Source organism: Natator depressus, chromosome 5, assembly GCF_965152275.1.
Source record: "Natator depressus isolate rNatDep1 chromosome 5, rNatDep2.hap1, whole genome shotgun sequence".
Lineage (NCBI taxonomy): Eukaryota > Metazoa > Chordata > Testudines > Cheloniidae > Natator > Natator depressus.
This window is the reverse complement of record NC_134238.1, coordinates 67704381-67731074: the sequence shown is the minus strand read 5'-3', so window position 1 is coordinate 67731074 and position 26694 is coordinate 67704381. Positions and strand designations below refer to the sequence as shown.

Below are 26694 nucleotides of genomic sequence, written 5' to 3'. Positions count from 1 at the left end.
CAAACAATGTATTTTATAATGGAGATAACGGTTTAACTAAACTTAACCCAATAACATAATGTAGGAAAATATGTATTCGGTTTAAATCAAATAAAGGGATTTTAGCAGTCAAGGGAAGGCTTAAATAAAAAATGTAACGAGCAAGAAAAGTTGTAAAAGTGATAAGCTCAAAATTATAGCTGGTAAGAGAAGAGAAGCCCTGAATTATCAAAACTGATTCTGACAAAGAAAAATTATTTTGTGATGTAATACACTTATCGTGACATTTAACATACCAGTGTCAACTTGAAGAAAGGGGCCAAATCATAAAATCTTGTCTACTCAAAGCCAGGAAAGGGGTCATTTCCAAACTGCTCAAAACTGGTTCTTAGCTCAAGTGAACAATTGGCTCTGACATCACTTGTTTGTTAAAGTCTATAAAAAAAAGTGAGCTCGTAAAGGGTTCTGTCTGTGCAAGCTGGAGACAACCATCGTGGGTCTGAGCACTCCTGGGCCTAGTCCTTTGATAAGCACCTGATCATTGTTTATAACTGTATTTTATGAGGACGTGATGACTGCTTACGCATCTAAGGCACATTTGAAGCAACTGTATAAATACCATTTGACCTTTGAATTTAATAAAAGAATTATAGCTAAATTAATATTTGGTGGTATCCTGCATAAACAATAATATCCATAACCTTCTCCAACAGGAGGAGCTCACCCAGAGCTATAGCAGCTGGCGACTGATTTTTTTTTTTCCATATACCCTCTTTCAGAATCTGGCAGTCTGAATTACTACAAATCATCACTATGTTGGGAATAATTACAGAAATAATTCATTACAGACACAAATCTTACGATAGATAATCAACTTATAGTACGTTTCCTGATAAAGGGACACACTGCCGTCAGCACAGTGCGGGTGCACAGGGGATGAGGGACACAAAGAACCTTTCCCTTGGACAGCCTGTGCAAGAATAAAAGACTCTTGCAATCCCTGGCCTCTGGAGAAAAATGTATCTGAAGAGCAAAGAAAATACTCCCTTCATGTACCACCAAAGGCGACAAGAAGAAAAGTAGTGGCATAGCTTTGATCCTTTCCACAATCAGGCTATGGGAGTATGCTGTACCATCCTTCAGGATGATAGAGAACACACTCTTCATCTGTACACCAAGAAAAAGAAGAACTCCCCACAGCTTCCCTGGGACAGTGCAGCTTCATACGAGCTCATACTGGAGACTTGAGGCTAAATGTCACAATCTAGCCCACAGATACTTTTTTGGGGAAAGGTGGCAAACAAAAGTGAGATTTAAAAGAATTACATCACATCACATGCTATTCTATATTTGCTGTCTTCTATTTCTTAAACATTTTGTTTAATTGTTAAATTCACAACAATTAGGACAAATATAAGAACACAACCAACTCTGCTTTTATCATGGACTCATGCATAACAAATTGTAAATGTACATTGCAAAAAGCACTGATTTTCACTTAAGCAGTCTATTCCCTCAATATAGATGTGCATATTTCCCATTGCCATCAGCAACAATCACACACACACGCATCAGAAGAAGAGTAGATTACCCTAATTTAATTGCGCTATGTTCATAAGCGTGCTTGAATTCTTGCTGAACAGTCAACTAGGTAAGAATCCCCAACCCAAAAAGTTTATAACCCGACCATGGATGCCTCTTCGTGTGGATTTGCAGACTGTGGTCTGCATTTTTCCACATTTGGTGTGGAACTTGGTGTGGATCTGCAGAGACTGTGGCCTGCATTTCCCCTCTCAGAAACCCAGGCTGGGGGGACCATCCAGTGTGAAAGGTGTCTGCTGGTGGAATCCCTCAGGAAGCAGATGAGAGCTACAGGAGGAGGTGTGTAGGCTGAGGCACATCCAAGCCCACAATGAATTCATTGAGAGTATTCCTATGGAGACGTCCAAGGGCAATGGTGGTGGCTTACCAAATAGATTTTAGTACTTTTCTAAGTACAGCAGCATGGAAGAAAGTATCTGTGAAAGCAGACAAAGTGGGTGTCCAGGCTGACACTGATGATGGAGCAGACGGCGTGGGTGGCTTAAACAAGAAAAGAGACCAGCGGTCAGAGATGCAGGCAGGTGCTGAGTGTTGAAGGCCTTTTAGCCAAGGACAAGAAGTTTGAACTTAATGCACGGGACTATGGGGAGGCAGTAGAGGTCCTTAAATAGGAAAGTGACTGGTCACAGCAGCGAGCAAGAAAGGTTTTGGCTATGGCATTTCAGATGTATTTAGCTTTGGCTAAAGATACCGCCAATATCGTCAACATTTCTCAGTCAGGCTTCAGGCCATGTCACTGAACAAAGATGGCACGAGATAATCTTGAGCCAGGGCAAAGGCCAGACATTCATATTTATACAGTTACACTTCTCTGCAGCATTTGATATTGCTGACCATGGAATCCTGGAATGCCTTGGAAATGTAGCAGGATCATTCCAAGTCATTTCTCTCAAACTGGAGAGTCACATGGGCTCCTCCTCCAGAACTCTCAACCCATGGAGTCCCATATAGAGCCGTCCTCTCCTCCTTGTTCAACACTGTATATGTAACCACTTGATGAGACTGAAACAATACAAACTGAATTGTCAGCAACAAATGGAAGACGCCCGCTCTACATCACCATCACATCAGATGCAAATAGCACCATTTCTCAGTTATCCCATGGCTTGGCTGAAATCAGTATCCAGTTGAAAAGCTAAAACGAGACTTTTCAACTGGAAAGTGATGCTTCTGAGGGAAAATGAAGCACTTTAAAAGCTCATTGCCTCCACAGCATCACCTGCAGATTGTCAAGACAGTCCTCAGAATCAATCTTAATCTGGACTTCTCACTGCTTCTAGACACCCAAATAGATAGAGCTGTGAAAAATAATCTTTTCTAGCTATGACTAGAAAGAACACTTCACTCCTCATATCACATCCAGACTTCAACAATGATCCATGAAGTAATGACCTGCTGGCTTGATTGCTGTAGTTCTCTGTACCTAGGTATGACTCCACTCACCCCCTACCCCCGCCACCAATAAAACAAGTATCCAGTTGCTCAGTAACACAGGGTGCCAAGAGCACATCACCCCACTGCTCTCTTCATTGGCTCCTTGTGGAATATGAGGTCAAAATCAGGGTTTAAATCTTCAAAACCCTGCATAAAGGTCATCCTAAATTCTCCAGAGGTTCACCTCATTCTGTGTGATTATACCTTATTACAACAGCTCTAAGCTTCTTCCCAGGCTCTTCCATAACCTCTCCAGGCTTTGGCCTGTACCAACCCAATAGTACAATCTATTCCTTTCAGGTCTCTCACTGTTCTGAAAAATGTGATGCGTCAAACCTTTTTGACACATCTTCCTGTGCCTACACTTTTCCAGATTCTCACTAGACTACAACCCACAGATGGTTTCCACTTTTTGTATATTGATCCTACCAAGTACAAATATCTCTAAGCTTTCACAAGATAGATAATGTTTTTAGTCATACTGTCCATTAACTGAAGTCAAAGGAATATATCCTGTCATGGAATAAAAAGAATATTTCAAAGAACCCAACAGATAGTAATCTAATTAAATGACGACATCCTATTCATGTAAGCAAGAGTTGCAGAACTGGGCACTAACTCTTAAGGGTCTAAGTCTGAAGTTCGTCCATAAATAACTGGAATCAGTCCAGCAATCTGCTATAAAATAGAAAACTATATTCTCTACCAGCATGCAAGTAGTGGAGTGCCACGTGGTGATGCTAGGATAACTTAATCTTGATATTTAAAGGATAATGTCTTTACCAATAAAATTTATGAGTTAGAACATAGATAAGAGTGGTAGAACAGTTGACTCTCCGGGAAGTATTAACAAGTGAATCAACTTGCTTTTTTTTTTTTTTTTTGGCAGATGTCAAAAGAGGCTCTTACACTGGGATGGTTCAGTTGGCTTCATTATTTTAACTGTTTCCCAGAATTTTTGTGTGTGAAAATCTGTCTGCCTCTATTCCAAATACAGCTCTAATTTTATGAAAGCCTATTTCCATTAGGAAAGATACTGATAAAGAGGAAGTTACTTACCTGTAACTGGAGGTTCTTAGAGATATATGGTCCCCATTTGGATTCCAAATGTGAGTGCACATGAATGCCATGATCCAGAGCTAAACAAGTTGCACAACAATGTCTGTTGACCAACACGTGCGTCGCCCTCACATCCACAGCTAAGGTTTAAGAGGCCATGTGGGTTGACACTACTCTAGTTCCCTTGCCACTAAGCAGCATAGTCCATAGTAGAGGGGATGGAGAGCCGGTACTGGAATCTAAACAGGGACCACACATCTCAAAGAACCTCTAATTACAGGTAAGTAACCTCCTTTTCTTCTTTGAGTGATGGTCCCAATATGGATTCCAAATGTTGGTGAGTAGTGAGCAATCATCAACATGGAGGTGGGTGCAAAGCCTCACAGGAAGTGATAGTGTGCAGCATGGCACAGCCAATGGCCGCATCCCCTGCTACTGCTGGGGCAATGGAGTAGCAAGAGGTAAAAGTGTGGACGGAGCTCAACATGGCTGCTTGGCAACATCCTGCCATGGCACGTATGCAAGGTAGGCCTTTGTAAAGGCTTGTGCCTGCATGGAGTGAGCTGTGACTCCAGGAGGTTGATGTATCTGGGAGAGTATAGCATTCGGAGATCCATTTGGAGATAAGCTGCAAGGAGAGGGCTTGTCCTTTGCAACAGCAATGAAGACCCTGGGTAAAATGCAGAAGGCATGAGTGGATGTAGAAGGCCACTGCACGGCCGACGTCAAGAGTGTTCAATGTTTTTACCTCTGCTGGAGGCATGGGATTTGGGATAGAAGATAGAAGGTGGATGTACTAGTTGATGCGGAATGTGAACACCATCTTAGGGATGAATTTGGGGTCCAGGCATAAGGAGACCTTGTCCTTATGGAAGCTGGGGTGTGTGTTGACCAAGGGGGAGGAGAGATCGGCCATCATGGCTGCCAACTCGCTAACATGTCACACCGACGTGATGGTGACTAAGAAGATCACCTTCATTGAGAGGTAGGAAAGACAGCACATCATGAGGCTTGATCAGGGCAGAGTGACATTAAGGTCCCAGGAAGGGGATGGCTTGCACAGTGGTGAAAAGGCATTGAGTAGACCTTTGAGGAAACAAACAGCAGTTGGATAACTGAACACAGTGGAACTGTCTACCGGAGGGAGGAAGGAAGGTACTGTGCGCCTTCAGGTGAATCCAAATGGAACTGTGGGCAAGGCCCAACAGCTTGAGTTGGAGAAGGTAGTCAAGGAGGAGAGAGATGGATATGAAGTCTAGCGGGTAATGGTGGCAGTGAGCCCAGATGGTGAACCGTTTCCATTTCACTTGATAGCAGGCCCTGGAGGACAGCCTCCTGCTGTGCACGAGGACAGGCACTGGGGTGGAGCATGACCTGTGTACTCATGAGATCCACCCAAACACCAACCCGTGAGGCAGAACGGGCACGAGTTGGGGTGCCGGAGTCATCCATACATCTGTGAAAGGAGATCCGGGTGTGCACGGAGGCAGAGCGGGAGATGAGCAGAGAGGCGGAGGAGGTCTGTGAACCAATACTGACGAGGCCAAATGGGGCTATCAGTCTGACTGCTACTCATTACCAGCAAACCTTGAGCAGAACTTGTGGGAGCAGGGGAATGGGTGGTAAGGCATAGCAGAAATTGCCAGTCCAGTGGAGGAGAAGGCCACTGCCACAGGATTCTGCCCACACAACCCCCCTGGAACAATAAAAGGGAAGTTCGCAGTTCTCTCTGACCACAAAGATGTCCCAGAGCAGGGTGCTCCACCTGCGGAGCACTCCTTATAACACTCCTTCTAATACATCGAAGAATGATGATTGCTTTTTTTGCAACAGTGTTACACTGTTGACTCATATTTAGCTTGTGATTCACTCTGAGCCCAGATCCCTTTTTGCAGGACTTCTTCCTAGGTACTCATTTCCCATTTTGCATGTGTGCAACTGATTGTTCTTTCCTAAGTGGAGTAGTTTGCATTTGTCCTTATTGAATTTCATCCGATTTACTTGAGACCATTTCTCCACTCTGTCCAGATCATTTTGAAATTTAATTCTATCCTCCAAAGCACTTTCAACGCCTCCAGCTTGGTATCATCCACAAACTTTACAAGCATACACACTCTATACCATTATCTATATCATCGATGAAGATATTGAACAGAACTGGACCCAGGACTGATTCCTGCAGGACCGCACTTGATATGCCCTTCCAGCTTGACTGTGAACCATTGATGAATACTCTCCTGCAACGGTTTTCCAACCAGTGTGCATCCACCTTACAGTAGCTCCATCTAGGTTGCATTTCCTAGTTTGTTTATGGAGGTCACATAAAACAGTATCAAAAGCCTTACTAAAGTCAAGCTATGCCACATCTGCCGCTTCCCCCTTATCCACAAGGCTTGTTACTCTGTCAAAGAAAGCTGCTAGGTTAGTTTGACATGATTTGTTCTTGACAAATCCATGCTATTACTTATCACTTTAGTATCTTCTAGATGAAGATTTAACCTGATTATAATCCAAATAAAAAGAGCTCTCAAGTCATGCTTGTAGCTGTCTCCATCGCTTCACAGTAACTTAACGGACATTTTAGGCTTCACAGTGATGTTATGGGTTATTGTGTGTGCTGCTTGTGTTGATTTGTGTCTGGAGGAAATATCCTGGAAAATTCGTGTTAATTTGGGAGGGTGGCAAATGAGTTTGTGTGCTGCAGTGATGGGCTATGTGTGTTTGGGGTTAATGTGTAGAAATAATGGTGGTGTGCGTAGGTGTTATTGTGCTGGGAGAATTATATGAGCTGCTCCAGTGTGGCATCTGAGCCAAATAATCCATTCTCCCTCATACAACCGATGAAATTGTTGTATGCAAATTAGCTGCAGAGTAATTGGTTGAGTTACCTCTGATATTACAATGGTTTAGGACTCTTGGGATAGTATAGATACATGCCTTACTGTAGCTGTATACCGCATAGGTGTAATTCATAAAGTCAAAATAGTTAAGTTAAAAACTGGACAGTAACAGACTGCAAAACCCAGTGATGATGCAATCTGGTGATATTTTGAACAAAAAACTCTCAGCCATGCTTGTAGCTGTTTCCATCACTTCACAATGACACAGACATTCTAGGCTTCATAGTGACACAGTGTCATTTCTGGAATCTTATTATACAGTCAAAAAGGATGCCACATTTTTTGAGACATACTTACATTCCTTGCAAGCTTTCTGCTGTTAAGTTATTCCACATTATCTCATTAGCTTGAAGATTTTCGTTTTCTTCCAGTAAAGATGTATCAAACACTATTTCTTGTTCTACATTCTCTGGTGACCTGTTAAGTATACAAAATAATTTAAGATTTATATTACACAGTATACACACACACAGACACTAAGTGTAGCTCAGAAGCTATTTGTTCCTTTCCAAAATGATGTCAATAAAAAGCATATTTTAATCATACTGAAAACAAAAGCAGATTGAAGATAGGCAACATGATAGCTTTCCTTCAAAATAAGAGTGCAGTTTTAAAAAACACAACAAAACACAAAATGGAAGACATTTCCTTGGATTAAGGTCATTACATAACTAAGGCTTTTAATGGACCACCATATGGGTGTATGGATACATAATAACTGATCCAGTTGCAAGTTTAGGACTAACTAATAATATGAATATTAATCTATATATTAGTAACTCAGATAAAATAAAAATGCATGCATATAATTCCAAGAACTCACTGGGACTACTTATCCGAGTGACAAATGTGCAAGATCAGATCCAAAAAGAACAAATAAAACCTATTCTTAAAACAAACTTTGCTTGAAATTACATAGCACATAGCTAATGCTGTGACTCAGAATTTCTAGCTCCCACAATTGTATCTGCCTACATATCTTTATCAGTAATTATCAGAGTTTAGTATTTTCTTTTTTAAAAAACTTATTGCTGAGTTTAAGACTTGTTTATTATTTAACGAAGTCCTTGGACAGTTTACATAGATGGAGATACACAGGTCAGACAATCTTACAAATAAGGATGAAGCATTACAGTCAAGTAACAATTTAAAGGAACCCAACTGAAAACAAACTAAGCATATACCATTTTTCAGTATTAAGGCCTAACACAGATTATGATTTCTTCTTGCAAGGTAAAAATGAATAAAAGGACTAGAATGGAAAGCTTATACCTGTGAGCTTCTATGAAGCTATTGTACTCTGAGTTAGGGTCTATCTGTTCAACAGAAGTCTGGATCTCTTTATGGACATTCACTATCTCTTCTGTTACAAGACTGGTGATCTGACTGTATTCATCAAGGATTCCTTTTCTGTGGGAAAAAATACAATAATTCATAGATTCAAAGGCCCGAAGGGACCATTATGATCATCTAGTCTAACCCCCTGTGTAACACAGGCCATAGAAGTCCTCCAAAATAATTCCAAAAGCATACCTAATGTTCAACATGTTTTCATGAATATATATTTCAGAAAATCTTAATTTACAAACTAAAAGAACAAACAAATTCAGATAATTTCTTATTTTTTCTAGACCTTTAGTGTAAATCTTCATAATACTTGGCAGTCTTTAATACACTAAAGCACTTAGTTTTAAGAATTTTAACCCTGAACTCAACAAAAAGGGGTAAACTTTTTTGTTCTTGTTCCTAGTTTTCATTCTTCATACAACAATTTCACTAATATTTCAAAACTCTGTATATTCTTAATATTCTTATTCTGTTCTGCTACTACATTTTTAAGTTACATCTCTGTAGTAACAGATGTAAAATTAAACTATGATAACGAACAGAGTTGAATGCCTTGCAATTAGTTGTTCCTACAAATGGCTGTTCCAGCTGGCTAAAGAGAGAGAGAAAAGGAGTACTTGTGCCACCTTAGAGACTAACAAATTTATCTGAGCATAAGCTTTCGTGAGCTACAGCTCACTTCATCGGATGCATGCAGTGGAAAATACAGTGAGGAGATTTTATATACACAGAGAACATGAAACAATGGGTATTACCATACACACTTTAACAAGAGTGATCAGGTAAGGTGAGCTATTACCAGCAGGAGAGGGGAAAAAAAAAGAAAACTTTTTGTAGTGATAATCAGGGTGGGCTATTTCCAGCAGTTGACAAGCAGTTATGAGGAACGGGGGGGGGGGGGGGGGGGGGGGGGATAAACATTAGGAAATAATTTTACTTTCTGTAATGACAGATCCACTCCCCTTCTTTATTCAAGCCTAATGTAATGGCGTCCAGTTTGCAAATTAATTCCAATTCAGCAGTCTCTCAGAGTCTGTTTTTGAAGTTTTTTTGTTGAAGAATTGCCACTTTTAGGTCTGTAATCAAGCGACCAGAGAGACTGAAGTGTTCTCCGACTGGTTTTTGAATGTTCTAATTCTTGACATCTGATTTGTGTCCATTTATTCTTCCATGTAGAGACTGTCCAGTTTGACCAATGTGAGAGAGAGGAATCAGATTGTACATTATTGGAAAAAATAAAGAACCAAATTATGGTCCCTCCATCAAAGGGATTCTGTGAGAGGGAGGGCTCTGGGTGCATATTCCCTACCACCACCGCCGTGCCTCCAAACAGGTAACAGACAATTTAAGGAACCACTAACACAGGCAGCACCATTAGTTACTCCTGACACCATATATCACTACCAAGGAACAATTGAAGCAGTACTTCATCTGAACCCTCCACTGATAATTTTAACATCAAAATGTAGAGCTGCAACACTGACTCATTAGTTTAATAAAGAATGAGCTACTTTAATCTAAGATAACAAATTAGTGTACAGTTAGTCTCCATATTACAGGCCAGTGTGCATGTGACCCATGGGACCTTTTGCTCTCTATCATTTTAACTAATCAAATAATCTGCTCTCTGAATACTCAACGCAGGGTTCTTGTACTTTTTATTTTATTACTAGCCCACCAGAAGAAGCACACGTATGCTCATGTCACATTTCAACATATATACAACAGTAAATAAGGAAGTGTTATTTACTTCTTCTCATAACACATGAACTAGGGGGTCACCAAATGAAATTAATAGGCAGCAGGTTTAAAACAAACAAAAGGAAGTATTTCTCCACACAGCGCACAGTCAAGCTGTGGAACTCTTTGCCAGAGGATGTTGTGAAGGCCAAGACAATAACAGGGTTCAAAAAAGAACTAGATAAGTTCATGGAAGATAGGTCCATCAATAGCCAGAAGCTGAGAATGAGTGACAGGGAATGGATCACTTGATGATTATCTGTTCTGTTCATTCCCATGGGGCACCTGGCATTGGCCACTGTCGGAAGATTGGATACTGGGCTAGATGGACCTTTGGTCTGACCCAATATGGCTGTTCTTATATGTACCAAACCAAAAAACCCAACAGCAGGAATATTTAATTTTTGGCATTCCTTAGCCATTTTCTATTTTACCTTTTTACACTTTCAATATTAACTTCAGCTATCTCACTGAGTTCTGAAAGAAGACAAAAAAAATTTTTAATATTGATCACTATTGACCAACCAGAGTAGAGTGCACATTAGAGTAGAAGGAACATTAATCTATTTTCCTTGTAATCATTTTTCAAGTAGATGCTTAATGAACCCCAAAAATGTTGCTTGCTTGGATTTCCTCGCTATTTGAGTAAACAGTGGAGGCAAGAAAAAAAATTAAAGCTCAATCTAACATTGGAACATATTCGAAAAAATTTTAAAATACAAGGTACATGATTTGAAATTAATGTAAAAAGAAGTGGGCATTCAGGAAAGCAAATATTTATACGTCTTAAAAAAATATTTGTAGAATGGGTTAATTGCCTATTTTCTATACTAGTTTCTGTGATACAAATTTTCTTCCCTTCAGTTCTAGGCATTTTCTTCCGTTCTGTTATCAAGTTGGAGCTATACTACATCTTACCAATTCACTACAGGGCTACCAGTCCATAAAACCAGGATTATTCAACCACACCTCATGAAGGTGTCCCATCTCCCCCACACTAAAACCACCCAGATCCTAGCCTGAAATTCCCTGAAACATCAGCTTTGGTTCTATCTTAGATTCAATATTATCCAATAGTAGCAGTGTTCCAGTGAACAACCACTTTACAATGAGTATTCTACTAATAAGGTGATTATTTATAAATGGCACCTTTTTACTTAAGAGAGCTGATCCTGTGTGTATTCAGATATCCAGGTCCACTTAGTGACAAAACTACATTTTTACTGCTTTATACTCTTGTTGGTCCTGCAGATGAGAGAAAATGTTGGATTCTATTCCAACTTGTGCATCAACAGAACTATTTATTAAAATTGCAGAGATGAAGTGGGTGAGGTAATATCTTTTATCGGTCCAACTTCTGTTGGGGAGAGACACAAAGCTTTCAAGCTTACACAGAACTCTTCTTCAGGTCTTGAAAGCTTCTCTTCCACCAAATGAAGTTGACCAATAAATGATCTTGTCTCTCTAATATCATGGGACCAACCCAACTAAAACAACCCTGCAAACAACAATATTAAATTACAATCATTTACAGCTATGGACCTCCACTGATGAGACTGGGACTACGCACTGGTGTAACTAAGGGCCTAAAGTGGCCCAAACACACTATTACTGGTGATGATTAAGTTAAGAACTCGGCCTGATTCTCAAAAACTCTATAGAGATTGTGTCTGCAGGGCTGGCAATTAGAAAATCCAACTTGTGTACACGTAAATTATGCACACTTTGGGAGGGATTTTCAAAAGCACTCAATGTTGGTCTTATTCTCAATGGGAGCAGAGGTAGGCCAATACTCAGTGCTTCTGAAAATCCCACATTTGATATGGAGTTACTGATAGAATCAACATGAAACCCTGCAGTGTCATTTTTAGATTAACTTTTCCCAATACTATCTCAATTGGGGTAAGTACATATTTTACCCACTACTGAACTTTTCAATTATCAGGTCTCTAAAGTAAGAACCCCAATCAGGGATTTTTTTAAAACTTGAAATGTACATGGTATGTGTTGTCTCTCAGCACTTGCCTCCATTACCTGATTGAGTGCAAAAACTGATGACAGAGAGAGTCACAACAGAAGGCATCTGAGACACTAGGATAACTAAGAAAACGATTTCTCCATGGTCTCTGTAGATCAATCCTGAGCAGCCAGGTGGAAGAAACTCCCAGCAGCTGATGGAGAAGTACAACTCAAAAAGTAGCTAGCTAATTTGGGTCAGATGGCTAACCTTCCCACAAGACTCAGGGAGAGAAAGGAGCGGGTATGCCCCCACTGCAATTAGACACCGGCAGCTGGCCCATGTCAGCTGACTCAGGCTCACAGGCCTCAGGCTGCAGGGCTGTTTAACTGCAATGTAGACTTCTGAGCCTGGCCTGCAGCCTGAGCCCTGGGACCCTCCTACTTTGCAGAGTCCTAGAGCCTGGGCTCCAGTCTGAGCCTGTGTGTACACCACAGTTAAACAGCCCCTTAACTCACATCCCAAGAGCCCAAGTCAGCTGGCATGGGCCAGCCACTGGTATCTAACTGCAGTGTAGACATACCCCAAATGACCCCAGGCTGGTACCACTGACAAGAATTGGATTTTTCCTGCCTCCTTTCCTACAGAGATCACAGAATTCTATTGTACCAAGTTAAGGAAGCAGCAATGTGCCCTCACCTATTCCTCTCTTTCTAGTCAGACATTAGCAAGGAATAGGAAAGATGATGATCAAGGAGCAAGTTGTTTCGTGCAAGCAGTTTAAGCTCAGAACTTGTCAAGAATTAAAGGATCCCACAGTGTCCTCTCCATGGTCCTTGAGAATAGGTACTTTTTTCAGGTGGCTTCTTCCTTCTTTTGCTATTCTATTAGCTGCTCTCCTCGCTAACCCCAACACCAAATTCCTCAAACTTGTCCTTGTGACTCACCCCACCAGCTGTTAGTTGGTTTTTTGTTTTTGCCAAACAAAACAAACATACTATAAGCACTAGTGAGAATGGCTTCCAGGCCAGGATCAAAGAAGTCAATCGGAAAAGGTTTTGGGGGGAATTTTACATTTAAAGGAATTTATATACTACTTGTTACACTAACCAGTGCGTCCAGACCAAGTCTATTGCATCCCAGGAACCTAGGGGCATACCAGGAGGCATAAGGGCTAGAGAAAAGATTCTCATCAGAATCTGGCGTCCTGCAGGTCAAGCCTCTTTCTGAAAACTGGAGCGGAAGTCCCTAGGGAACCAGACATGTCACTTTCTCATTGCTCAGAGTCCATGGAGGTTGAGCAAGACTGTCTCACATAAGTTGAAATGAGTGAGGCCTAACATCTGGGGTATATTTTGCCTTTCTACTGCTCATTTGAGCAGATGTAAACTGACTGCATTAAAGAACCACTCCTACTTCATGTGATCCCAGATGAGATCGAGAGAAATCTGGGCAGCGATGAAGTAGATAGAAACAGTACATAGACATCAAATCACTGTGCTCAGCAATTGACACTGCTGTCTGTGACTAAGATGAAAAGGGAGAAATCACAAAACAAAATTAGGGTCATCTGCAGGATTAGCAAATATGAGTTTAAATTAAATGATTCATTTCAAAGTTTTAAAAATGAAGATTGAGAATTTACTCAAACCAACTAATAATTTTAAAAGTTTATAGGGGGAAATGCCCTGTCTTTGACATGTCCACATAGTCCCTTAAGCCTGAAAAACATGAAGTCCCATTTATTTGAATGGACTTTCTATAGAAAACTGCCACCAGAACAAATAACGACTTTTTTGGCCATTCCATTTGGTAATAAATAACATTGGTTTATTATTTTCTAACAGGACTAAAATAAAAATTAAATGGGATATTAAAAAAAATTGACATCATATTACAAAGCAAAAGCAAAAAGGAAAAGATTATCTCACAGTGCTTTAACCATTTCTTCTTGCATCTTCTGTAATGAATCAAGTAACAGAGGAAGCGTAGTGTCATAGTACTGGTGCTGATGTAACTGTGCTCCCTTCAGTGCCAACACATACTGATTATGCAGCATGTGAAGTTTCATAGTGGCTTTATCATAACGATCTTTGGCTTTTTCAGTCTCCTTTCCTGAAGGAAAAGAAAAAGGGAAAATTCATACTAACACATGTACAGCACACTGTAAGATCACTGCTTGTTAATAATACCAGAAATTAAGTATTCACAATTGCATTTTAGATCAATGACAAATTCACCCCTTTTTGCACCACTAAAACTTTAGGCAGATAGTTAAAAAAAGACTAACCCTGAGAATTCTTTTAACTCTTGCATTGGGCCAAATTCTGCTCTTCTTACTGATGATCAAATATGGCAAAAACTCAAAATGACTTTAGTGGGCTTTTGTGTGAATAAGTCTTGATTAAGAACTGCAAGATTTGGCTGATTGCTTTTCAAAGGTATAGCCTAACAAGAGTATATGAAAACTTAGCAGCTGCTGCCTTCTAATATGTGGGAAAAATTACAATAATTTGATGGCATACAACAAAAATATACGAACACGACAAATCTATGCACACAATGTTCAATCTGCTTCACCACTTCCTACCACAATATTCAATACCTACAAAGTCTCCCAAATCACTTTTCCTCCACATTATCTTCTTTTGAAGCTGGAGATTAACTTTCCTCCACACTAGAAAAATCCAACTGAAAATGATCTAACCAAAGACTCTGGTTTACAGATCTGAATTCTTTATTCAAATCTCCCCTAAAGACCCTTTAAACTAACTATAGTGGGCACTTTCCTGTGCATCTCCAGTGTTTCGTCTTGTGTGTCTTTCTTTCAGGCCAAGATGCTGCAATAAGCTCCATGAAAGCAGAGAGCTTCACCCATACAGTGTTTATTACAAGATCAGAGCTTTAGAATATAACCTCTCCAAGGCAGCAAGTGTTTTGATATTTGTGACACTCTCTTTATAATAGTAGTGTCTTGTACAGAGGCACGCATACTATCAATACTTAAGTAAATGATAATTAATCTCTCTCTAAGAGTCAACTACTATGGTTGCATAATTCAAAGTACTTAAAAAAAACCCACAAAACAACATTTGCATTTCTAGCAGTTTGAGGTTGTAATATTTTTAAACAGTTTCTGAAAATTATTTTGCCACTTAAAGTTCAATGGTCATGACCATTATAATGCATTTTTTTTAAATCGCTATCTTACAGGTAAACAAAGCTTGTGCTAAAGCTATCAATAAAACCCTTTGCCTCCAAGCAGAAAAATTCAGACTGTGGAAACACATTTTCCAGCTTCGCAAAGACAGCAATTGTGCACAATTGTTTTAAAAGATCATTTGTTTTCAGGTAATAAAACCAATTTTTCAATTACTTACCTATTTTTTCCATGTAGAAGGAACAGAGTTCTCAGGCTATAAAGTGATCGAGATGAACCCTTTGCATTCTGTGTACCAAACAGAAATCATGTACATCTCTACACCCTCACTAGTCAACTCTTTATCTTAGACACCTTTGCTAACTACTTCACCTTCTACATCAGGATCAAATGAATTGCTAAACTCTCCAAAAATTAAATTGTTCGAGTTACACTTTGCATAGAACTCCTACTCTGCAGAGTCCACATTCTTAACTGAATACCTCTGTAGCACTTTTCTCAGGGTCACAATCATTAGATGCTGTGTCTGTCGGAAGTAGCAGCAGCACCTTGGCACTTACATTAGGTCGGCATAACTATGTCAGTCGGGGTACTAAAAATCCCACAGCCCTGAGCTTCTTATCTATTTTGAACTAACCCCCAGTGTAGAGGCAGGTTTATCGATGAAAGAATGCTTCTGTCAACATAAAAAGAAAAGGAGTACTTGTGGCACCTTAGAGACTAACCAATTTATTTGAGCATAAGCTTTTGTGAGCTACAGCTCACTTCATCGGACGCATACTGTGGAAAGTGTACGGCTGTTACTCTGAAATCTGTCAACATAGGTATCATTACACAGGGAGGCAGTGTTCCAAAACCAATGGAAAAATATCTTGGGTCAATATAGGCTGCATCTGCGCTATGGGATTATGCCAGCATAGCTATGGCAGCCTACCTATGCCAGTAAAGCCTCCATAGCATAGACATACTCTTATGCTTCAACCAGAGAATGACTGTATTCCGCTGGCAACATAAAACCAGAAGGCATTTGTTTTTAATTTTTGTAACTGTTATATTCATTGTACATCTCTTGGAAAAGGAGAACACCTTCGCAAAACAACATAGAAATCAAAATACCTAACATTCTTTTGATAGTTTCCATATACAGAACTGCCACACTACCAATATTTTGCTATATGCAAATTATATATATTATATATATGCGCAGCTATCCACCCAATGCACCATGACGACCAAATGCACACAGTGGAACATATTTGTGTTAATCATCACAACCACATTGCTGCAGAGACCTTTAGTACTAAAACACCCTCAAACACTACTACAAAGGACAAATTTATTCCTTTCATCTCTAACTCAGATAGGTAATTGTTTTCCATAAATTATGCCTCTATGACACATCACAACTCATTTCAGAATAAATCACACTATTAGTATGCGCCCTCAACTTTTAACTAACAGCTTTTGGACTCACTATTAATATGAATAACTTAACTAAAACACTATATCTAGATTGAATTTCTTTTACCAATAGAATTCAATGAAGCAACATGCACAGTTGATCAACTTGTCAATTAGCAGTGAGGAAAACATCCAAGTTCTCTTTATCTGTATAATTAATTTCATAAACAGATCTAATTATAGTTCTATTGCCATCACTTGTTGACAAATCTGTTTAATGTTTATAGTAATAAACTGCATATACAATATGTTGTGCTATAAACATTATAATAAAGCTGGCAAAATTCAATTATGCAAGTTTGACATTTGCATGAGAATCTGGAGTGCTTGTTAAACTATTCTAGGAAGTCAATTATTTCAGTTTTCATTATGAACTTTTCAAGTGTTTATTACATATGGCATAAACCGCATACTGTACAACATGGTAGTCCACTATTTTTAAAAAGTATATTATTTCAAACATTAAAGATGGCAAATGGTCTCAGCATCATTCCAGTCCTTACACCTATACATTCTGCGGTCCTATGCCTTCTAGAGCCTAATATTTACTCTGAATAAAACAGCAGAGAAACTGAATTAAATTTCTTTACAACCATTAACATATTCAGCTCACTTTCAAAACGTACACTTGAGTTTTACGTTAAGTCAAAAAGCAAACAGTTCAGAGAACCTGAGTCTCAGAAAATAAACTGTGAAAAATTTTGTTCTAGTTCTGTATTTGCAGACATACCATATCAGCAAGTGTAGGTTAATATGCAAGAAAGTGACTCAGATTCTCCTGTTTCTCTTTTGTTTCCTATAACTTTTTATACTTCATCGAAAGCTGAAGAAGTTAAAGCTCAAATTTGGAGAGGTGCTAAGTACCTGCACCTACCACTGCCAAGAAAAGAATTCACATGTACAGCACTTCTCCAGATTTGAACTATTTGGTTCATATGGCAAAATCCTGAATTCATGTAAGTCGTTGACAAAACTCCCATTGACATCAATGGGGCAAGGAATTCAGTCCTACACTCTGCAGTGTGATATTTGTTACATAAAGTTAAATATACAAATCAAAAAGTGACAAGTACTTACATAATATGGTGATGGATGCTACAGAAAACCTTTAGAAGAACAGACAAGTTCTGTCACTTATACCATTTCCGCAGCTAATTAAAATGTTATGAAACCGTCACTTCTATTTTCAACAAACTTTGTTGTTACAAAGTTCAGGTCCAATTAAGCTTTCAGTTACAGAAACTTTTTCTCTTTAACAAAATGTATATCATGTGTATGCAGTATCATGCAACAATGAACAGATAAAACTTTACCATTAATGCGGCACTTACACAAAATCTCCAATCCAACTACTCTGCAATATACTCTTGAGAGGATGGATAGATTTAAATCAAAACTATTTAAACATTGCAGACAGCCTAGAGAAGGAAAGACTGGAGAGGAGAAAGGCCCAGGACAGAGAGGGAGATGCACCAGGACATAATGGGGTTTCTCAGGCAGCAAATGCAGACACTGCAGACTCTTGTGGGTCTACAGGTTCACCAGGCTCCCTCTGCAGCCCACTGAGAACTCCATATCCGGACTTCTCCACACACACCCTTAACATTCCCTATGGCATCGGGCCACGGCATTACCCTACTACTGCACCCCAGGGGATATTAAAGACAATCATAGCTTCACATATATCAACTATGGCTTTCAAAGGTCAGTGTATGTGTAGCTGAAATGGATATCAATGTACTTTCCCCTTCATCAGTTGTATTAATGTATTTGTTGTAAAATTGCACAATTATTTTGGCACTGAATATTTTTACAAAATAAAATGCTATAATTTGGAACATAATTCATCTTTATTAATTCACAACATATTCTGCCAAGTGCTTAGCAGTTCTGAAAGCAACCAATTACCTATTAATGCACAGTGTCACACAACTCATAGGACCACTCTCAAACAAAATTAAATAGGTGCACTGACAGTTTTATATTCAGACATGTACATCAAGCACCACATAACTCCTACCAGGCCCCAAAGAACAGCAGGGCCAGGTAGAGCACTTTACAACAAAAAACACATTACCATGGCTCACTGTTAAAGCAGTATGTCCAAGACTCCATGCATTGTATATCTCCGCGTTGAGCGGTTTTAATTGCCCTCATGACTGGCTGTTCAAACTCAGCAGACAGCTGCTCCACCATCACCCCAACAGACACTTTTCTCCCTTTGCTTCCCAAATATTATGCAGGACACAGCAGACAGTTATAACCACTAGAATATTTTTCTCACTGAGGTCAAATCTTGTGAGTAAACAACCCCAGCATCCCTCCAATCGACCTGAAGCACATTCAACTGGCATTCTACATCTTCTGAGCCAGTAGCTGAATCTCTCTTGAGTGCTGTCGAAGTGGCCAGTGTATGGCTTCATGCACTAAGGTAGCAACAGCAGGCTGGGCCCTCCAGGATCACTACTGGCATTTCAACATTCCCAACGGTAATCCAACAGTTGACAAAGTCCCTGCTGGTAGCTTTCTGAAAAGTCCTGTATTCTTAAAGATGCGAGAGTCATGCATCTTCCCTGACCAGCCCACACTCATGTCAATGATGCACCAATGCTTGCATCACGATAGAAAAGTAGCCCTTTCTGTTGCTGTACTCTGTGGCAAGGTGGTTTGGTGCCAAAATAGGGATATATGTGCAGTCTATCAATCCATCACAGTTCAGAAATCCCATTGCTGCAAATCCATCTAATACGTCCTGCATGTTGCAAGAGATGCAGGAGACGATTAATGACTCCCATACACTTGTATGACAACAGCACTTACAGTGGATTTTCCAACTCCAAATAGATTTCCTAATGACTAGTAGCAATTTGGCATTGCAAGTTTCCACAGTGTTATTGCCACTTGCTTCTCCACTGTCAATGCAGCTCTCACATTACTGTCCCTGAACTCATAGGCACTGACTCCGTAGGTGCTCTGGGGCTGGAGCAGCCACAGGGAAAAAACAGTAGGTACTGAGCACCCACCAGCAGCCCCCCTATGAGCTCCCCTAGCGCCTCCCAGCGGGCCCCACGAATCAGCACCTCCTCCTCCCTCCCCGCACCTCCTGCCCACCACAATCGTGCAGCGGCATGCAGGAGACTGGGAGTGGAGATCGGAGGAGCTAGGACGTGGTACACTCGAGGGAGGAGGCAGAACTGGGCAGGAAGAGATGGGGCAAGGGTGGAGCAGGGGCAGGAAGAGGCAGGGTGAGGCCTTGGGGGAAGGAGTGAGTGGGGTGGAGCCTGGGGCAGAGCCGGTGATCAAGAACCCCCCAGCACTTTGGAAAGTCAGCTCCTGTGCCTGAGCTGAGAGACTGGACGATGCTCAGTGCACAGATGCAAGAAAGTGACCTTCTGGATCTGAGAGTTCTGCAGCCACTGATTGTCATCCCAAGCCTGCATTGTGATCAATCCATATTTGATCTATCAGTCCTCATCTCCAAAGGAAACCTGCACAACACTTTCAAAAGACAAGCCTGGGAGCTTCAATTCATAACTTTGCTGGACACTAAAAATCATAAATTGGAGAGAGAGAGAGACACACTAAATTTATGGCTTATTACAACAATCTCTAACCCACTAACAACCCCTACCAGCTGCCTCCCCCACCCCTTCCTTTCCTCCCTATGACTGGAAGGGTGTTAATGGGCCTCTTCACCTTGAATGGTCCCTTGAAATGTGTTAACAACTCATGCTAAACTATCTGCTCCACACTGGATTTAGCTGTAACATTGAATATGTTTCCCAAACCTGAAGAAGAGCTCTAGGTAAACACGAAAGCTAGTCTCGCTCACCAACTGAAGTTGTTCCAATAAAAGATTACTTCACACACTTCGGGCTTGTCTGCACTGGCTAGTTTTTTCGCCAAAAGCCAGTTTTTGGCGACAAAGCGGTGGTAACGTACACACTGAAATGTGACTTTTTCAAAAAAATGCCTAGTTTTGGCAACAAAAAACTTCCACCCCGTGAGAGACTTTTGTCTTTTCCCCTCCCTTTATTGTCGACAAACATGCAGTGTAGACACCACAGGGTTTTTTTTCCAATTTTACTGGCCTGCAGAAAGTAACCCACAATTCCCATGCTGCTGCTCTGGTCAGCAGTTTGAACTCCGCTGCCCTGCAGCCAACCCGCTCCTCCCCCTTGCAAGCCCAAGGAATTTTAAATCTCATTTCCTGCTTGCTGGCTTCCCAGATGAGCATGGCTGGCTGTCGCACGAAACGCGCTCCCACTTGGACCACCACTGAGTTGTTGGATCTGATCAGTATATCGGGAAAGGAGTCTGTTCAGTCGCAGCTACGAGTGACCCGCAGGAATTGGGACACGTATGGGCAAATTTCTCGAGGCTTGTGTGAAAAGGGCTATGATCGGGACACGCAGCAGTGCAGAGTGAAGATAAAGGAGCTGAGGCAGGCGTACCATAAGGTGTGGGAGGTGAACCATCGCTCCAATGCTGCACCTAAGACCTGCCGCTTCTATAAGTAGCTGAATGCTATCCTCGGTGGTGACCCCACCTCCATCGCCAATAGCCCCGTGGATACTTCGCAGGCAGCAGAAAGAGGGGGTAACCCGCAGGCTGAAATTCTGGATGAACAAGTCGAGCTACAAGAGGATGTGGTTCTCACAGCAGTGTCACCCAGTGGGGCAGACAGCCAGGAACTTTTCTCCACTCCAGAAGTGCTCAACAGGGAGCAGAAAGCAGATGTGACGCAGGGTAAGTTGCTGTGGCTTGTGTAGGAAATTGAAACATGGGAGGCAGGTAGTGTTTTCTGTGAGCTGGACATTGTCCTGTGTAGCTAATCTGCATGGCCAAGCAGGGTGTCAATAGATATCGAGACCTGCAGGGAATCCTCCAGAGAAAGACTCTGGAAAGTTTTAAAGAGGTAATTGTTAATCCTCTGCCGCAGGTTCCAAGGGATTGCAACCTTGTTAGTTCCCCCATTGTAGGAAACCGTACCATGCCATTTAGCAATCACTGGAGCTGGGATCTAAGCGGCACATAGTTGAGCTGTATATAGACCAGGGTGAAAGCTGCAAGCATTCAGCATCTGTGCCCTGGTTTCTCTGGTCACCCGCAGCAGCGAAATGTCAGCCAGCAGGTTGGCCGCCTGTGAAAAAGTGTGGGATAATTTTAGAATGACTTCCCTGCACAACTGCCCTGCAAGCCGTGACCTTTTGTCCGTAAGCACAACTGTCTTCCCCCCATTCCTGACACTCACAATGATTAGGGTGCTCGTGAAGCTGTGCGCCTCCCTAGAGTCTGAGAAAGAAAGTGATTTCTACTACCAAAATGCCTTTTTTACTAAAACGTTTCAATCATTCACTGGAATGTAACAATCCCTCTTCTGTTCAGTACAGACCTTTAAGAACACGCCACACCCCCACGCAGACTGGCTTTGGCAGATAACAAAAAACCTTAGGCGCAGCAAAGACGACATGTTCTGGGAGGTGCTGCAGCGCAATGAAAGACAGACCAGGAAACGCAAAGAGTGCTGGGAAGCCAAAAGGCAGGACAGAAAAGAAAATGCTGCTTTGCTAGGCAAGCGACAGAGCAGATGATAAAAGTTATGGAGGATCAGATAGAGATGCTCAAGTCTTTGATACCGCTGCAGACTGAGCAGATCCGTGGTCGACCTCCACTGCAGCACATGCAGATGCACAATTCTTTGCCAACCCCACCCCCCTCCATGCCCACACATTCCTTTTCACTTCACAGCACTCCTGAGTTTCCCCATCACTCCACCCCCTCTCACAGCTTGGAGCTACACACAGTTGTGAGGTTTTACCATTTTTAACAACAAATAAAGGCTACGGTATTAATGGTACAGCGTTTTTATTCTGTGTTCTACAAAAGCATATAGCAATCAATTCATTCTGGCAACAGGCTTCTAAAGCATTGGGCCCCAAAACTGTACATGGATGCACCAGGGAAGCAACTCCAAAGCAGATGTGTTACTGCCCCCATTGTCAAAATAGTTCCTCAAAGCCTCTCTGATGTTAATAGCAGCCCTCTGGGCTCCTCTGACAGCCCTAGCATCTGGCTGTTCAAACTGTGCAACCAAGTGCTCTGCCTCAGTGCTCTACACCTGAGCAAACGTTTCATCCTTAGATTCACACAGATTATGCAAAGTGCAGCACACAGCTATGACCACGGGAATATTATTCTCGGTAAGGTCTAGCCACTGAGACACCTCCAGTGAGCTTTCAAACGGCCAAAGGTACACTCGACCACCATGCAACACCTGCTCAGCCTGTTGTTAAAACGCTCCTTGCTGCTGTCCAGGTGCCCTGTGTAAAGTTTCATGAGCCAGGGCTGTAAGGGGTAAGCTGGGTCTCCCAGGATTACTATGGGCATTTCCACATCCCCCACTGTGAACTTGTGGTCTGGAAAGAAAGTCCCCGCCTGCAACTTTCTGTACAGGCCACAATTCCTGAAGATACGTGCGTCATGCACCTTTACAGACCAGCCTGCACGGATGTCCGTGAAACGTCCTCAGTAATCCACAAGCATCTGCAACACTGTGGAGAAGTATCCCTTCCTATTGATGGATTCAGAGGCAAGATGGTCTGGCGCTAAAATTGGAATGTGTGTGCCATCAATCGCCCCACCACAGTTAGGGAAATCCATCTCTGCAAAGTCATCCACTATTTCATGCACATTTCCCAGAGACATGGTCCTATGCAGCAGAATGCGATTTACTGCCCTGCCGCAACAGTGGACTTCCCTACTGCAAACTGATTTGCAACTGACCGGTAGCAGTCTAGATTCACCAGTTTCCACACAGTGATTGCAACTCGCTTCTCTACAGAAAGGGCAGCTCTCAATCTGGTGTCCTTGCACCGCAGTTCGGAAGATAGCTTAGCACATAGCTCCATGAAGGTTGCTTTACACATCCTAAAGTTTTGTACCCATTGGTCATCATCCCACACCTGCATGACAATGCAATCCCACCAATCAGTGCTTGTTCCCCTAGCCCAGAAGTGACGGTCTGCCTTATGCAGCTGCTCTGTGAATGCACAAAGCACTGATAAGCTGCTGCCATCAATATCACACAGGTGCCTACAATTCATCCTCTGCTAACTTTGCGATTAACTCTGTGAGTAACTGTGCTGCCATGCGCGATGTTCTCATGACAGCTAACAGCGCATAGGAGAGAAGTGCAGGATCCATCTTCTCTCGCTGCAGATGCTGGCGTGCACTACAAAAGACTGACAGTTGGAAAAATGGCGCAAAAGGAAGCCAGAAACCTTTGAAGGGGTGAGACAAAGCGGTGCATGATGGTACATTTTGCACATCCCAGGATGCGCCGCACTCCATTTCCGCATTCCCACAACACCTAGCAACAGATGGTCACAGTGCATTGCTCTCACTGTCAACAAAGGTGCCCTGAATGTGGACATGACCTGTCAACAGAGGGAGCAAATGTAGACAAACTTTGGCAACTTTCCTGTTGTTGATTTTTCCTTGTCAACATTAGTTTCATCAACAAAACTTGCCAGTGTAGACAAGCCCTTTGTCTCTCTAATATCCTGGCAATTCGTTCTTTTTATAGCCTAACGTTTACAAAACACTACTTTATTTCTGTGTGAATAACTGTATACGTATCATGTATTACATTTTTTTTTTAGCCCTTGCATATTCCATAGAGTCACTACACTCTAACTCAAAATTATTAAGATATCTTGGGTCCCAAAAATAAATTATTGGCAGCAGCAGCTAAAAGAAATAATTTCTAGAATAAACTGAAAATATTATGCAATGCTTCTCCGTATTAGGTTTGGTAATGGGAGCCAGCAACTGATGATTTAAGTGTCATGATACGGGTAATCTGAAAAAATATTAGGGTGACCTCAACAAAATAAGCTAACAACAAGGTATTAATGCTATACCAGTGAAGAGACTCACACTGTTTAATACACAAGACCAAAGAGTATATTGTAATCACATTGTTGGCATGGACTGACAAGAGTTCTTTGAAAAGCAGATATTGATCTTAAGGGGTAATCTTAAACTATTTCAAATACAAAAAGTCAGGAAAAAATGCAATTTCTCATTTGGTGTTCTTTTAACCTTAGTGCAAAAGTGTATGGCTTTCTCTCGTTAGTTTCAAATAAAATCAAAAGTTTGTGTCAAAAATATTTGGGAAGAAAAATATGATTTTTTAAAAAATATGCATTAAAGCGCAGTAGTAGTTGAAGGGATATAATTTCAAAAAGACTTCTTGGAGTTGCCCACATTATTGGGCATTCTGCTGCTCTTTCATTTGCATTTCCAATGTGGAGTCATGATTAAAATCCGATAAAAAATGGCTGTTTCATTTCTAAGAGGTCTTTTTAAAAGTACTGGTGGGAAGCAAAAGTTCCTTCTGACATCAAAGAGATTTGATGACTAAATGCTTTTGAAAACCAGGACAGCTAATTAAGAGCCTAAATATGGTACAAGAAACCTAATTTTAGGCTGTTTTGTTTAATATTATCCTAAGCATGTTAAGTTAGACTTATTCAAGGGAACATGAATCCCAAAACCTGAAGAGGGTCCTCTATAACTAACAGTAGTCTCTTGAGAAAAGATTGTTCCTTCTCATATGCTATGTTTTTCCACACTGCTTCCCACCTTTGAGAGAAATCTCCTGATTCCCAAGTGCCTAAAATCCTTTATCTCCATTTTCAAATTTCTCTTCATAATTCACTTATTTCACCTAGCTTTCCACCATTGGTTGAGAACAAAGTCATAGTCAACCCTGTGCCTCATTTTGTAATTGTACTACAGCCATTCAATTTAACCTAGAAGCTCCTTGGCATAGGAATCTGTTTAAACTAAGTCTTTTGTAAAGTGTTATGCACATCTAAGTGATACTATATAATTTATCTCTTTGACAATTCATATTTTCTCCTGAGAAAATGCTAGTACATGACCCAAGGAGGCACTGTGTTTTAAACACATTTGGTTCCCAAGTTGAGTTCAGCTTCACTGGGCTTCCACAAGGACAGAACTCAAGAGACTTTAAAAAAAAATACTTTTTACTGATATACAAAGCAATTCACATCCAAACAATCTTAACTGAACTAGAACAGTAAACCTTATAAAAGTTGGTGACAAGGGGTGAACTCTGTGGAAGTTACTGATCAGCCTCCATCATCAAGATTCTGCAGTTAGATATAAAATAAAAAAATGCAAGAGCACCGCAGTTTAATTGACATCACTTTCACAAGGCCAACAAAAAAAAAAAAAACAGCAAGTAAAGTATAAAGAGGGAGTGAGTTTATTCCCTCCTTACCTATAAATCTCTCACACAAGAAATCAGAAAACAAGCCAACCATTAAATGCATATTTAATCGTTCCCCACAGAATTTTTTTTTTACACTGTTCCTGCCAAACAAACATGATAAAAAGTTTTCCTCAAGTTCTATGTAAGAATATTTACTATATCTTCATGACTGCAACAGACAATAGTGATAATAAGACAAAAGTAACTGAAATGCCTCAAATTTCCGAGGTTCGGAACTTACAGGATCTGACTGTCTTCCCAGTGTGTATCAGCAGTTAAAATAAGCAATGCCCTGGTACATTAAAAAGGCAGAGAAACAATATTGAAACTATTTATATATGTAATGTATGTAAGAAATCTTTATATAAAACAATGGTACTTTATTATCTAGTGTAATAGGTCTAATTTTGGTTGCTTCATCCCAAGAACAACGGATTATATGATTAAAGGTTTCAGAGTAGCAGCTGTGTTAGTCTGTATTCGCAAAAAGAAAAGGAGTACTTGCGGCACCTTAGAGACTAACAAATTTATTTGAGCACAAGCTTTTGTGACCTATAGCTCACTTCATCGGATGCATTCAATGGAAAATACAGTGGGGAGATTTATATACATAGAGAACATGAAACAATGGGTGTTACCATACACACTGTAACCAGAGTGATCACTTAAGGAGAGCTATTACCAGCAGGAGAGCGGGGGGGGGACAAAACCTTTTGTAGTGATAATCAAGGTGGGCCATTTCCAGCAGTTG

The 26694-nt window shown here is 40.9% G+C and overlaps 1 protein-coding gene across 5 annotated transcripts in view; it reads right to left on the bottom strand.

Moving 5' to 3' along the window:
• Window positions 1–26694, bottom strand: part of FER (FER tyrosine kinase) — a 412213-nt gene that overhangs the window by 313132 nt on the left and 72387 nt on the right. For all 5 annotated transcript variants that reach the window (XM_074952926.1, XM_074952925.1, XM_074952929.1 and 2 more), the window contains 3 exons: window positions 13950–14133; window positions 8247–8384; window positions 7272–7391 (listed from right to left, as the gene is read on the bottom strand). In XM_074952926.1, the coding sequence (XP_074809027.1) occupies window positions 7272–7391; window positions 8247–8384; window positions 13950–14133 (442 nt within the window). The remainder of the gene's footprint in view (window positions 1–7271; window positions 7392–8246; window positions 8385–13949; window positions 14134–26694) is intronic.